Consider the following 15,689-nt stretch of genomic DNA (forward strand, 5'->3'; position numbering starts at 1 on the left):
TGGTCACGCCGCAATCCCTTCTCCTCCATTCTCCTCTTGGGATCTTGGGCACGCACGCACACGCGCCCGGCGTGAGTTTTAAGCCACCGGGTCCGGGACACGAACCGCGGTCGACTACGTGGGAGTCCAGCGACATAGCCATTACGCTAACTGCTGGTTCCCTAGATTAACTTTAGTAGCAGATGGAGATGAAAACTGAAGTTTGGGTTTGGTAAATTATGACACTGAGTTGTTGTTTTTTTTTTTTAACGTTTTCACTATAGGGCATGAGTGCTCGCTAGAGAGATGGAGAGAGGAAATATGAGAAATCACCCCTCGGGGGACGGCCACTCCAGAGTCCTCTCCCCTTCATTCTCCTGGGATTTCAGGCATGCATACACATGCACACAGCGTGATTCTAAAGCTGCCAGATCTGAGACTTGAACCATGGTCTACCGTGTGGAAATCCAGTGCCTTAATCACCATGCCAACTGTTGGCCCGAACACTGAATATTTTATGTTAACAATCATCCTATATAACATGTAATTAACATGTAGAGTTGAAGATGAATAAATATTAATCATAATAAAAATGGAGCATTTTTTAAAAATAATGTTTGGAAAATAAGTATTAATGTATTTACTACTCATTTTATTTCCTCTTTTATTCACCACCAATTTATGCTGGGTTTGTGTCATTTCAGAAGCCACTTGGATATGCATTCAAAAATTATAATTACCTGCTTGCTAAGAAAATGAGATACCGGAAAATGAAGAAAAGGGAGGCTATGAGTTCATTCTCGTATCCAGAAAGTTATAGCCCAACTACGCCAGTGGGAAGGCGGGAAATTGACTCTCAGAGCAACAATGAAGAAACATCTTATCAGTCCCAGGAGTACCAGGAGCCAGAGCAGTCATCCCCACACAGGGAGTTTGAGCGGCCAACCCCCACCCAGAGCCCACTGCCTGCCTCATTCTTCCCCTCACAAGGATACCAGCCATATTTCACATCCGATGATGTGGTGCCTGGCACTTCTGCAGTGTCCTGCTTTGCCAGCCCTGGGGCTCACAGTGGTAGCAGCATGCTCTCGTGTGCCCGATCAGTGCCTTCAGCCATACTGACTCAAGAAGAATCGGATCTGGCACAGAACCCGGAGACGGAAAATTACCCAGCTATTGTAGAAAATAAACATATTCTGTCATCTTTCCACATTCCTCAAAACTTTGGTGAGTTTGAGATGACACCTAATACAAGAAATACTATTCAGCCTATGTTCCTCACCATCCTTGGTGCAAGCTAGTGGGAGCAATTTATTTCCTATGTTGAGTACTGGTTTTAGGTGGTATTTCTGGTGGGGCATCTATTTGTTGAACGCGTATTACGTGCCAGGTACCGTGCTAAGCCACAGATGTGACTTTTCTCCACTTATTTTCCTAATCTTCTATTTTTCTTTACCCTTGCTCTGGGTAAATAACTCAAAACACTTCTGAAATAGCAATGGTCATTTCAGGTAATAGGATAAAAAGAGGATACCTTTGGCTAATTCACCCATGAAAAGATCAAACTTGTGGTTAGAGAAATAAATCTTTTGAGGTAATTGCCAAACCACCCCAGCTCTCACACGCTAACTTTAGGGAGCCAAGTGCTCTGGTTGAGTGGATGGATACTGTCAGGACCCAAAGAAATTTGAGCACAACTCAGTGAGAGCACAGCTAAAGCCTTTCCAGGTATGAGCACTGAAATTGTTTCATGTCTCAGTTATCTCTTTTATAACTATATAAACCTTCAACCACAGCATCTATTACTATGCAATTAAACATGAAAGAGAAATTAAATAAGATGTTAAAATTACTTCTGACTTAGTAAAGAAAAATCTTGTTTTCTTTAAAATTCAGATAAGCATGAGATGAGAATCTAATGAATAAAATGATGCTAAAAACATCCATATTGAATACATGAACATGTTGGCTCTCACAGATAATGGGGTTATTGAAACTCCTTGATTAGAGTGAATAAATTTAAGCAGCTGTAAAACTGTAAATTTGGGGGATTCTCATTGTATTTAGCTAGTAAAATAAACCTAATTCAAACAGAGATTCAGAGAAACTCATTAACATACTTGAAGGAAGAGAGTCATGGGTTAGGTTGATTAACCTAATTTAACCCAAGTAACAGATCTTTTGCTGTATTTGCCTGTGGCCAAAGAGACCTTGGATTGTTCCACAGTCTGTTCTATGATCTTTGAAGCTTTAAGGTACTGTCTGGAGTCGCTTTTGTTGTTAAGAGGAGGTCAAATGGGACACTTCTGTGTAGCCATCTTAGTTCACCTTTACATAGACTTTTACTAGGTTTCACGGCTGAAGTCTTGAGTCCTTGCTGGGGTACTTAACAAAGTTCCAGGAATGACACCATTACTTCCTACCTAACATCTCTTCTTTCAGGATAATGATTCGGTCAAGTATGATTTGTTTTTTTTCCCCCTGTTGAAGCTCCAAGTTTTATAGCTGTACCTGACCCCAGTGTCCTGAAACAAGGCTTCTCTAAGGACCCTTCAACCTGGTCTGTGGAGGAAGTGATACAGTTTATGAGACATACAGATCCTCAGATATCAGGCCCCCTCGCCGACCTCTTCAGGCAACATGTAATGTATCTTTTGATCCGGTTTTCCTGCCATAATGCCTTTGAATGACCTCTGTGCAGGCCTTTCAGTTGGATGCTGAGTAGTGTGGATGGTGGGGGAACCCTATCAACTGATTTTCCTCTGTGAGAGAGGTTATTTTCTCTACGTTAGATCCTTAAATGGTAGGTTGATGGTCTGTTTTTTTAAATGGGTATCCAAGTGCCTAAGATACCAAATGGCCTCAAGTTCTGGAGAGATGACCATTCAGCATTGCCATTCTCAGCTGTACCTCTCCTTGGTGATAAAGTACAAGGATCCTCTCCCCTTCCTACTCCCTTCTTGGCTCCAAGACCATGGTAGGAGGGCATGACCACAATCTGTCACAGGGAGGCCTCCTTGTTAGGCCGATCAATGAATCCAGCAACTGCATAAGATTTTAAACAGGAACTCATGAATACCAAATCATATGCTTCCATGACATAAATTGGTTAATGTAATGAATAAGTTTACAAGGATATTATGATTAAGTGATATTTTCATATTTTTTCTACCAAAATTAATTTGTGATCTAATATCTGATATACTCACTTCAGTATAGTTAAAAAAATAGTAATTAGTTTTAGCATCTAACTAGCTTCAGACAACTAACTGATTAGCTTTCAACATAAAGACAACTCTGGGTAGCACATTTATAGTTTGCATCAATGCTGACATATTCCCAGTTCCTCTCAGAAAGATAATGACCGTCTGAAATTCATTTCTACTGTTCATAGATTTTGGCCTTTTGTTCATAGATATATAGTATTTTATTCAACATGCATTATTTATTTAAAATCAGGTAGTTGGATGCTTAGGACATTTTTCAAAGATGCTACATTAAATTTCTTTTCTCTTAAAATTTGAAGTAAGTTATAAGTTATCAAATCATGCTTCACTATGCAAATTTTAACAGTGTTCATAAAATAGATGTGTATTCTCTGAATGAGCTGCTCTAGTTTGTTTTACATGTTCTTGTATATAAAGAAATGACCACTCTGCTAAAATATGCAAGTATTGTAAATGATTCTTTCTCTCTGCAGGATATTGATGGGAAGGCTCTACTCCTACTCAAGAATGACATGATGATGCAGTATATGGGGCTGAAGCTGGGGACTGTCGTGAAGCTGTCCCACTACGTTGACAAACTTAAAGAAAAACACTTTAACTTTTAAAATTTGTGTCAGTTTAGATGGGGCTTACTTCTAGGGAAACCAATTCTTCCTTTTGAAAAATCATTTTTCTGCCCTTAGCAATATCTATCTTATAGAAAGCCCCTCTTACTATATGTTATATCCAAAATTACAGAACATTTCAGTCCAGTTTACTTCCTTAAAAACCACTTAGCATATTAGTATGAGCATATTTAAATAGGAAGTTCATTCTTATTATTTTCATTGCATAGTTTAGAAATATACTTCATCGTCTACAAATATACTTCATGCAGGAAACAGTGAACAACCTTTGATTTTGGTTCACCTTTATATATAGAACCAAAACAGCTAAAAGAGGAAATATTTGGGATTGGCAGCTTCCATAATTAAATCCATGAGAATTTTTCCTCACAAGAGAATTTATCAGTCAGTGTGCCTTTAGATATCATCTCTTTCTCAAATATTTTATTTGTTCAGATTTACAGGGAAAAAAAACCTTACAAGGTTTCTTAAAGTATTCTTAACAATTTTTAGATAAATTAGAGGATAGATAAAATGGTTGTTTTATGCAAGAGATATTTTACAGCAAAAGTACCTATTTTAAAACTTTCACATGTTAGCTAAGTTTGGACATTTAACTAGACATTCACCGTTCACCTCTCTCTGAAGATGCCTATGTCCAACTTTCTAAAAGCTATATATTTTATTGTCTGGGTTTAATCCCCATATGGGTACTGTTTTATATTTATATTTCATTGTATACTTGAAGCATATATATGCAAGTGAATCTTTTTTAATTTAAAATGGCACTTTGCACTGCTGCAGAGGGAATGACGAACTATGTATTAACGAGATATATTTATTGTGTAAAATTTATATGTATCATTTGCCATTTCCATTACCTCTCAGCTTCCTCTTCAGGGATAAGAAACCATCTATAGACTACTTTCCATTCAGGGAAGTTCTCTCTGCTATGCAGTGCTTCTAATTAATCTGCTGAGTTCTGAGCCATTTATTCTGCTAGATCTTGAAAAATCCGTTAGTTCTGACTTATTGTTTTGGGCTTGATTTTATAAGTTATACTATTTATTATTATTTGTTACTATTGCTATATATTATATAACTTATAAACCCTGATATAAGGTTTATAAGCTATGAGAATGGATACTAATAGTACTAACCATAAATTATAAGTGCCAATAAAATTTCACCAGGGGAAAAAAATATATATTTTCTGTTTAGAATACCAAGGATACTTCACACAGAAATGCGACTGCATATTAGACACATGTGATTTAAATGGAGAGTTAATTTATGCTATTCCTTATGTGTTATAAGATGACATTCTAACTTAAACTTGGTCTTCTTTCAAATTGTTTGTATGAAGATGCTGTGACCAGCTGAACAATTCTCAGGTGTTTGTATAAACACTGTTTTGTCATGTTATGATTTTTAAATACAATAAAGTTAAATAACCTCAACAATTACTGTCAAAGCCTCAGATTTTGTTTTATTTTACCGTCACTGCATTATATTAATGTGTAATTTGTTAAAATTTAAAAAGAGCCACTCTTAAGTTTGTGGCTTTGTATGTCCAAATAAGATTGACTCTTACACAACATGGATTTGAACTGTGGGGGTCCACTTATAGGAGGAGATTTCAAAAATCTCATGGAGAAATTGAAATACAGGTCTTTTTAAGTGCAAAACATTTTTTTTTAATCCATGGATGGTTTGTTGTGTAATACATATTTTCCATGAAGTTTTTGAAGACACCCTTGTACACAGATTTTTTTTTCCAGTAAATACATTGGAAAATACAGGAGAGTGCTTTAAATGTATTCTCTTCCTTATGATTTTCTTAATAACATTTTCTTTTCTCCAGCTTAATTTAGTGTAAGAAAATAGTGTCTAATAACATACAAAATATGTGGTCGTCAACACAATAGGTAAGGCTACAGATAAAAAGTAGGCTATTACTAGGCATTATTATTATTTTTTAATTTGCTATAGGGTGAGGATGCTCACGAGAGAGAGGGGAAGGGAAAGTAAGAAAGCATCCCCAAGTCATCCTCCAATACCTTCTCCTCCATTGTCGTCTTCAGATTTGGGGCACGCATGCACACGTTTCCAAGTCACCAGATCTGGGATGCAAACAGTGCAGTAAGCCATGTGGCATGCAGCTACCCAAATCATCACGCCACTGACTGACTCACTAGTCATGTTTTGGGGAAGTCAAAAGTTATGTGGACTTCAACTGCACAGGGGACCAGCACTCCTAACACCGGTGTTCAAGTGTCAACTTGCACTTGAGTTTTAAAACCTACCCTGATTAGGATACCTGAGAACAAAGGGCTGACCTCTTATAGGGGCTTTAAACAAGACCCCAGGGGGCCCATAAAAAATTAAGTTGATGATCTGTGCTCAAATCCTTCATTACTTGCAATGTTATCTGCTTATGTGACCAGGCTAGAAAATGCCAGTGTCCCCCAGACACCTCATCCCAAGCTGTTCGTCTGGCTGGCCACTCTGCCTACTCTTTTATCAGTGGGGGAGCCAGAAGCCATTTCCCTGATACACCTGCTATTACCCCTATGTCTTCAGATGGCTTGGCTTTCACAGGGAGGATGAAGGTTACAGTTCAGTAGTCTTAATTATCTGACCCCCCACTCCACGCACTGCTGCTGCTTGGGAGGAACCCAGACACTTCTGCTGTTGCTTCTCAGCTGCATGTCCTGCAGTTCATTGGAGATGATGGGGTCTTGACTGAGGCAGTGGGGATGCTGCCCAATGGGCTAGAATGGGAACAGATGTCAGTTTTTTTTTTGTTTTTTTTTTGCAGTGGGGAGGGGGAAATCATTATTTTAAAAATTTTATTTAATTTACTTTTTTAAAAAGAGATTTTTGCTTTAGGGCATGTGCACTTGCCAGAGAGAGAGAGACAGGTAAAGTGAGAAATCATCCCCCAGGGGGAATGGCCAGGATCTTGGGCATGCATGCACATGCTCCCAGTGTGATTTTGAAGCCACCGGGTCCAGCACTCGAACCACAGTCAGCCATGTGGGAGTTCATCAACATAACCACTAGGCCATCTGCTGGCCCCTTCATTTACTTTTAATCACTGTGCATCTCTATAGTGTACAACATAGTTTTTCCCAGCATGCATACAGTGCTCTTTCTTCTAGCTTTGCCTCTCAGTCCGTCCTTTGACTTGAGCTCCATGTTTACTCTCTTACTTAGAGAGTAAACGCCATGACTAGGAGCAGTGCCCTGGGGGCGGGGGAGCCCTGCTCTTTTTAGCTTCAGAAGGGATCATTCTGACCTCAGGGTTGGCTGAGTACATGAGATGAGTGGAAATTTTGGAGCCTCTTTCTCCATCCTGATGCTGGGACCTGCTTGCAATGTCTTTAGAGGCTGATAAGGCAATGAGGGAGGGCTCTAGAGTAGAGAGGACAGAGAAACAAGGGCCCACCCTTGGAATGTGGTGGACTTTCTCCTTCCTCTATTTCCCTGTTTTCAGCCCTGTTTTGTCTAGCAAGTTGATGGGCTTGAACCTGAAAGTGACTCTCCGTAGTAAGTACATACTCAGGTTGAACTCGGCTTCTCTACTTGCTATAGTAGAAGAATCTCTCATGTTAGGAGATCACTTCCTCTGGCTTTAGGGTTGTTATCAGCTCTGAGGGGAGATCCTTAAGAAATAATGGACCTAGCTCCTTCCCTCAAGCTTCCTAGAACATAGTTGAGGTGAACTTACATTCATGAAAAGGAGAACCTCAGGACACATGAGATATAGCATGTGAGTCAGTCCCAAACACCAATAAGTGATATGTCCATAAGGCTTCCATAGCTGTGTGTCCCTGTCTTCAAAGAACCAAAACACTTGGGCAAATTCACTTAAATATAATCCCTTAGGGCCATGGAGACAGCTAGGGCATGGTTATGGCCTCTGCAAGCTGCACTCTACTTTTAGCTTCACCCCTCTACCTGGCTTTGGCTCGTCTTGGATACTCAAGTCCACTAATACCAGGGACTAATATCAGGTAGGAGCGTACATACTCTATGGGGTACAGGAGTCAATCCATTGGGAGTAGGACAAATATATTATACCTTCCTTTTATATTCATACAAGATGAGAGCAATTATGCTTGTCTACAGTTCTGAAGTTCTGGACATGGCTGATACTTGCCACCATCCCAGCCTTTCTAAGTTGCTCTCTGTCCTTAAGGGGCATAAAGCCTGAAAGTTACATTTCCCACTCTCCTTTGCTAGTAAAATTTGGTTCTTAGATTTTGCCACAAGAGACACTCCGTCATAATTTTGGAAGGAAGAAGGTAAGGACAAATAGTTTTCCTCTGGTAGCCCCACAGGACAGACCTCGCTCAGCAGAAGGCATATGTGGGGTATGCCAGTGGTCTCTGAATGTCATCTTAAGGTTAAGTTTCAATCATGCAGGCAGCCGAGACCACTACAGGGACCTTCCTACAACCCTTGCACTTCCATATTTCTCGAAACTTCCTCATTACCTTGGCCCCCTGCCTTCCAACAACTATATACGTTTCTGATTCTGTATGAAACCAATTCTGAAGACTTAGAATGGCTTCTATGTTCCTGGTCCAATCCCAAACTACCCATATCTTTCCAAATGTCTGTCCCACGGTGGTTGTCCACCTTTCAGAGGGGATAGAAATTCCACAGAGCAGACCCTTTATATTATCTAATTTCAATAATATATTTCGGGACCAGCAGTTAGCATAATGGCTATGTTGCTGGGTTCCCATGTAGTCGACCACAGTTCGAGTCCCAGACCCAGTGGCTTAAACTCACACCGGGCGCATGTGCGTGTGTGCCCAAGATCCTGAGAAGACAATGGAAGAGAAGGGATTGCAGTGTGGCCATCCCCCCTGGGGGATGATTTCTCGCTTTCTCTCTGTCTCTCTCTGTCTTTCTGGTGAGCACACGTGCCACATAGCAAAAACCTCTCCCCAAAAAATAATAATATATTTCATCCAGTCTAAGACTCAGATTGCAAGATGCACCACTTTTTTTTTTGAGAGAGATTTTTTTTTCACTATAGGGCGCGTGCGCTCGCCAGACAGAGAGAGACATAGAGACAGAAAGTGAGAAATCACTCCCCAGGGGGGATGGTCACGCCACAATCCCTTCTCCTCCATTCTCCTCCCAGGATCTTGGGCACGCACGCACACGCGCCCGGCGTGAGTTTTAAACCACCGGGTCTGGGACGCGAACCGCGGTCGACTACGTGGGAATCCAGCGACATAGCCATTACGCTAACTGCTGGTTCCCAGATGCACCACTTTCTAATGAATCAAATAGGAATAGGCCTATTAGACTATCACCACCAATAATAATATGCAAACCAGTTGCATAAATATCAAAATATGAAAAAATGGGTGATTTAAGACATATAAAATGTTAACTTTCAAAATCTTACCAGGTGATTTTAAAAGGTTAGTGCAAAGAAACAACATTAGTGGGATTAAAGGCCAATAATGTAAACCCAAGGTTACAGCAAGAAAATTGCAGAGCTTGTCTGAGCCTTGCAACAACCACAGTGGAATGGAAACAAAAGGAATCTAATTGGATCTGCCAAAAACACACAATTATAAAGAAAACTTTGAAATGTGAAATTATATCCACCATCATAGGCAAAATGCCTTGCCTTACATGGCCATTTTACCTTTAGGTATTAGTTAATATTAGGAGGAGACCATCACATTTAATGAGACATTTAACAAATTTCTGGCATTCCTCAAGGGGGAAAAAAGAGAAAGATTACAAGTTTCTCAAGAGACAAGTCCTCCAAATGCACAGATCTTATTTAGATTCTGATTAAAAGACGCCCCAGTAAAAAGGCATATATGAGACTATGCAGGAAAAGGTGGACACCCAATGGATGACATTAAAATGTTATTATTCATTTCTAACAATGATGCTAATGGTATTTTAATTACATTTTGGAGAAGTCGTGCTCTTATTGCTTAGAGATATATACTAAAGTTTTACAGATTAAATGAGATGGTATCTGGGATTGCTTTGAAATAATCTAGCAAGGGAAGGTGTGTAGATGAACAGGAATTGACTTTATGTTGACTTTGTTGAAGCTAGTGTCACATACATGGGAATCCACTATACAAATCTCTCTACTCTTAAATCTGTGTGAAAATTTCCATGCTAAAAAGTTTAAGAAGATTAAGTATCCAAATTATGAAAGCAAGCTATCTATTTTTTCTTTAGAGATGTCTGAAGGCAAGTAACATTTAACCTACAGAGAATTTCAGTAAATTAATGGTAAATATTTAGACTCCTTCCCAGAGATTTCTTAATATAAGCTGACAACAGTTAAGCCACCTACCACTAAGAAACACCTGTTCTTCCTGATGTGGTTAAAAAAGGGAACAAGGTTGACGTAATAGACATGAAGTAATATGGTGTAAAGTCTGAACTCATTTCTTTTTAGCAAATACTATTGGGAGGCATATAGAAAAAAACATACACCACAGAGAATTGAGGAAACAAAGCTAGGGTAAGTGGCAGTGTGGCGAGTCTGCCGTTTGACTGAATGAAAATACAGTTGTCTAGGGACCAGCAGTTAGCGTAATGGCTATGTCGCTGGACTCCCATATAGTCTACCATGGTTTGAGTCCCGGACCTGGTGGCTTAAAATCACACGGGGCATGTGTGCATGCAGGCCCAAATCCCAAGAGGAGAATGGAGGAGAAGGGATTGTGGCATGGTCATTCCCCCTGGATGGTGATTTCTCGCTTTCTGTCTCTCTGTCTCTCTCTGTCTTTCTGGTGAGTGCATGCGCCCTATAGCAAAAACCTCTCAAAAAAAAAAATACAGATGTCTAAAACTCATCAACTTACAGCAGACTCAGGGTGCTTTTCTGGAAGAAGCAATGGGCAGGAAGTGAAGCCCCTCCTCTCTTCACCACCACCCCTCCACCCTGTGCCCTCTCAAATGGTGCCTTTTCACCTGTCCTGCCTTCTAGTGAATTCCTCCAAGTACCCGGTCAGGTCGTTTCAAAGTTGTTAGCACTCTGAATTCAGTTTTTCTAGTTACTTATTTATGAAATGGGGCCTGGAAGATTCCATACATCAGTATGGATTGTATTCACACAATGTCTTGGGTTTCCTGATTGTAAAGGCAGATGAATTACTGGTCTCTGTCTCCATTTTATTCATTCCATTCCTGACATGGGGAAACTTTTTCTGATCAGTGAATTTAGGAAGAATAACTGGCAACACTTTGTCTAGCTCTGCCTTCTGCTTCGGAGTCAGAATGCTGGTAGGGCAGGATTTCTGGTTGAGTGAGTCTAGCTAACACGGGCACCTTGCACTCTTACACCAAGATATATCCTCCTACTTACCTCCAGTAGGAGAAAGATGAGATCTTAGGCTCCATCTTTACTCTATTTCTCACCTTTTCAGAATTTGGAGACAGGGGAAAGAGCAGTGATATTTATTGGAGTCCCTTGGAATGCTCAATAGATAGCATAAAGTAGACATCTCATTTCTCCCCCTCTCTCATACACACACAGAGAGAGAGAGAGAGAGAGAGAGAGAGAGAAAGGAGAGAGAGAGAATTAGTTATCACATTCCTTTGCTTCCTTTTCCTGGGCACAGCTGTTTCTGTCTATTCCTATGGGCCTCACCTCCTGCTGCCCCATTCTGTAGACACTAGCTACCCGTTTTCATGGTCACAAATGGCTGTCTTCTCCAGGAGGGTGCGTGAATCTAATATAATTTCTATGTCGCCGAATACATATTCATAATAATCGCCCTCATGACTGTAATACAACTCTCCCTAACCTGGCTAATCTCATTTTCTGCAACGTCTGGGCCTGTCTACTTTGTGCCAGCTGATTTATCATCATGCTGCTTTTGTTTTCTGAACTCAGACCCTCCTCTCACTCTAAAGCCACTCAAAATATTTAAAGCAGCTCTCTCATTTTGGCTAATAAACATATCTCCAAAGATCCCCACTCTTTGGTATCTATACCCTTGTGTAATCCCCTTCCATTGAGTCTGAACTCTACTCTCTCCCTTGCCTTAATAGCAGAAGTGATGAGAAATCAATTCTTGGATTTGATGTTAAAGGCTTTGAATCCTGTCTTAGGCGTACTCTAAATCTGCTTGCCCTGGGGGAAGCGAGCTGCCATGTCTTGAAATGGCCCTTGAAGAGTCACAACTTACCCGTGCAAGGTCAGCCTGCAACTTTGTGAGTGAGCTGGGAAGTAGATTCCCACCCCAACACCCATAGAACCTTCCGATGAGATCACTGCCAATTTGACTGAAATCTCTTGAGATAGCCTGAGCCAAAATCTCTCATCTAAGTGAGGATTGGATTCCTGACCCATAGAAACTGAGATAATGAATATCTATTACTATGCAGCAATACATAACTGAAACAACGACCCTCTGTTTTTAAAGACAAAAATTATGTTTCATTACTATTCTGTTTTCAGTTAACCTCTATGTCAAACCATTCTTCCTCTATTCTCTCCCTACATTGATAGTAACCACAGAATATGGTGGAAAGATGTCTTTTGCCTACAGATACATAGGAAATTCTTAATATCCAGTTTCTGTTCAAAGTTGATCTGCCAAATAAAAACTGGGGATGGCTAAGATTAAACAAAGAATGATAAGTGCTGACGAGGCTGTGGTGAAAAGGGAACTCTCCTACGCTGTTGGTGGGAATGTAAATTATTATAGCCACTGTGGAGAATGATATGGAGATTCCCCAGAAATTTTCAAATAGAACTACCATTCGACTTTAGTAATTCCACTCCTGGGTATCTACTCAAAGGATAGGAAAACCCTCAGTTGGAAAAACGCACATTCATATTTGTAGCAGCATTATTCACAATAGCTAGGGCATGGAATCAACCCAAATGTCCAAGAACAGATGAGTGGATTGAAAAAAATTGGCACATATACTCCATGAAATACTACCCAGCCATAAAAAATAATGAGACCCTCACATTTGATACAAAGTGGGGCTGGCAGGTGGTGTTGTGGTTAAAAATGCTAGATTCCTTTATGGTCAACCATGGTTTGAATCCCAGACCTGGGAGCTTGCTTTCTTACTATGCCTATCTCTGTCTTTCTCTGGTCAAATTAAATAATAATAATAATAAATAAAGTTGAATAAAATAATTCTTTTTAAAAATTGATACAAAGTGGATGAATATGAAAGATTTAATGCTAAGTGAAGCACCCCAGACTATGAAAGACAGGCATTGTATGTGCCCACCAAATGTCTGCACTCTATAGCAGAAACTGAAAGACTGGGAGGAATAATAGCAGTGAGGGCAACTATAGATACTAAAGCCAGTATAGGAGGGGGTGAGTGGCAGTGGGTGGGTAATGGGGGTGAGAGAGAGGGGATCAGGAAAAAAAAACAGGCAAACAAAACCTATTTTTAAAAGAATTGTTTTATTTAACTTTATTCATTTATTTAATTTGACCAGAAAGGGACAGAGTCTGGGACAGTTGGCCACATGGGATTCCAGTGCCTTTACCCACCATTCTACCTGCCAGCCCTCAAACAAAATTTTTTTAAAATATATTTTTATTTCATTTTATTTATTTATTAATTTATTTTAATTTGATCAGAGAGAGACAGAGAGAGATTGAAAGTGAGAAAGCAAGCCATCAGGTCCAGGACTCGAACTGTGGTTGGCCATGTGGGAGTGTCCAGCACCTTAACCACACCACCTGCTGGTGGTCCCCCAAACAAAACTTTCAATAGACACACAAAAGTGAAAAGTTATCTATTGATAATAATTTGTATGATAATATCTTTGACTTGACTAATATGCACTATATTTATGCTGAGAAAAACCATATTATACATTGTAAAGATACACAGTGATTAAATGTAAATTTAAAAACAAAAAATTATGATCTCTGGAAATCTTTGCCTAAAGTCCCAGTGAATCTGAAGGAGTAAATGCACTTCCTTGAAAAGGAAAATACGCAAAGTTTCTACTTGGTACAGGAAATAGTTAATATGTGCAACCTGCTATGGTATTTATTTTTAGATCTTCTCTGTTGTGGAGGGCCTGGATCTTGTTTTCACTTGTCTTTCAATGTTTGTATATGACTGAATGAGGTTAATTCCAAGGAAGAATGAGGAGTCGTTGCTCATGCAACAGGGAGAAGTTACATACGTACATGTAGATGTATTTAATCTTTCCCCTCCTTTTTATTATTTTCTTTTTATTTCCTCATGAGAGAGAGAAGGAGGGAGGAGGGAAAGGGAAAAAGAGAGAGAGCCAGAAATAGGCATGTTTTAACAGAATCTTACCATAGACAACCATCTTGTTGCAGCCTCCCAATTAGATAGGGTCTCAGGTTTGTGCAAACACACCTGGCATGTTCAGGTTGGGCTGGGAACTAAACCTGGGCTTCCCATGCAGCTTCCAGCACCCCAGGTGATAACACAATGTGTACGCCACCAGAGATGGGCTTGTTTATTCTTTTTTAAAATAAAAAAATTAAAGAACCACTTTATTTATTTATTTACTTTTAAAAAAATGACCAGAGAGGAAGAGAAGGTGGCAGGGGGAAAGAGAGTGATACAGCAAGCCACAAGCACCAAGTCCGGGACTTGAACCATGGTTGGCCATGTGGGAGTCCAGCGCCCTTAATCATCATGCCACCTACTGGCCTCAGTTTGTTTATTTTTTAAAAAATGCTTTCTTTTTCCTTCCTTACATTCGCAGCATTTTTTTTTTTTTGAGATTTTTTTCTATAGAGCACATGTGCTAACCAGAAAGACAGAAAATGAGAAATCACCACCCTGGGTGGTGGTGGGGGGGTGGCCATACCACAATTCCTTCTCCTCCAATCTCCTCTTGGGATTTTGGGCACGCGTGCACACATGCCCGGCGTCAATTTGAAGCATGTAATTTTGCCAGTTCCTTTCAAACACAAGAAAACCCTCACAGTGAAGCAAGACCCTATGAGTGTCATGAAATTCAGTGAAGTGTCTTTTTAGTTACTTGAAAGTCTATAAAAATTTAAATACTATAAAGAAATTGAGAATTTAAAAAAAAAATGCTTTCTGTGGGACCAGCTGATGGTGTAATGGTAACGTCGCTGGACTCCCACATAGTTGACCATGGTTCAACTCCTGGACCTGGTGGCTTAAAACTCACTCCAGGACAGTGTGGAAGGAGGGTGAAAGAGGGGAAGAGTATAGGGAAGGAAGTTAAGGAGAAAAAATAGAGAGGCAAGACATTTGTGGAACACAGATATGGTTTATTACCTGTTGATGATAACGTGTATAGTATTCTCAACTGGACTGGTCTGAGATGTATTTCATGTTGGGTAAATTCTCTTTCAAAGCTAACTGAGGTATAGCGATTGAATGTTTAAATAATAATAATAATAAAACAAACTCACTCCAGATATGTGTGCATGCATGCTCAAAATCCTGAGAGGAGAATGGAGGAGAAGGGAAAGTGGCATAGTCATCCCTCCTGTCTCTCCAACAAGTGCATGTGCCTTATAGCAAAAAAAAAAAAAAAAAAAATCTCTTTAAGAAAGTTTTCTTGCTGTTTATTTTTCCTATGTATAAGAATAGTTCTGATTTCTAAAATGGAAATAGAGCTGTAATGTATAAATCAGCACATGAGTATTCTCTTTTAGAAATAGTTATTGTATGAGGGTTACTGGTGTCCAATGTTGCATCTTGCTTTGTTAGTTTGTGTATTGAGATATTTCAGAATTTAGTAGGGATGTTTGTGAAATCAATAACAATGCTTCTGTTAAAAAAAAAAAAAGCACAGGCACATAAGATATGACTCTGGTCAGAGAAGGGTCATATCTCTGGTCAGAGATAGTCCTTTCCTGGGATACCTGAGGAA

At 39.8% G+C, this 15,689-nt stretch overlaps 1 protein-coding gene across 1 annotated transcript in view; it reads left to right on the forward strand.

Annotated features, from left to right (window-relative positions):
• Window positions 1-5,190, forward strand: part of SCML1 (Scm polycomb group protein like 1) — a 15,459-nt gene extending 10,269 nt beyond the window's left edge. Inside the window, exons 6-8 of the mRNA XM_006157979.2 lie at window positions 684-1,206; window positions 2,443-2,621; window positions 3,680-5,190. Coding sequence (XP_006158041.1) covers window positions 684-1,206; window positions 2,443-2,621; window positions 3,680-3,811 — 834 coding nt within the window. The 3' untranslated portion in view covers window positions 3,812-5,190. The remainder of the gene's footprint in view (window positions 1-683; window positions 1,207-2,442; window positions 2,622-3,679) is intronic.
• Window positions 5,191-15,689: the final 10,499 nt, after the last annotated feature.

Source organism: Tupaia chinensis, unplaced genomic scaffold (assembly GCF_000334495.1).
Source record: "Tupaia chinensis unplaced genomic scaffold, TupChi_1.0 Scaffold000567_1, whole genome shotgun sequence".
NCBI classification, from domain to species: Eukaryota; Metazoa; Chordata; class Mammalia; order Scandentia; family Tupaiidae; genus Tupaia; species Tupaia belangeri.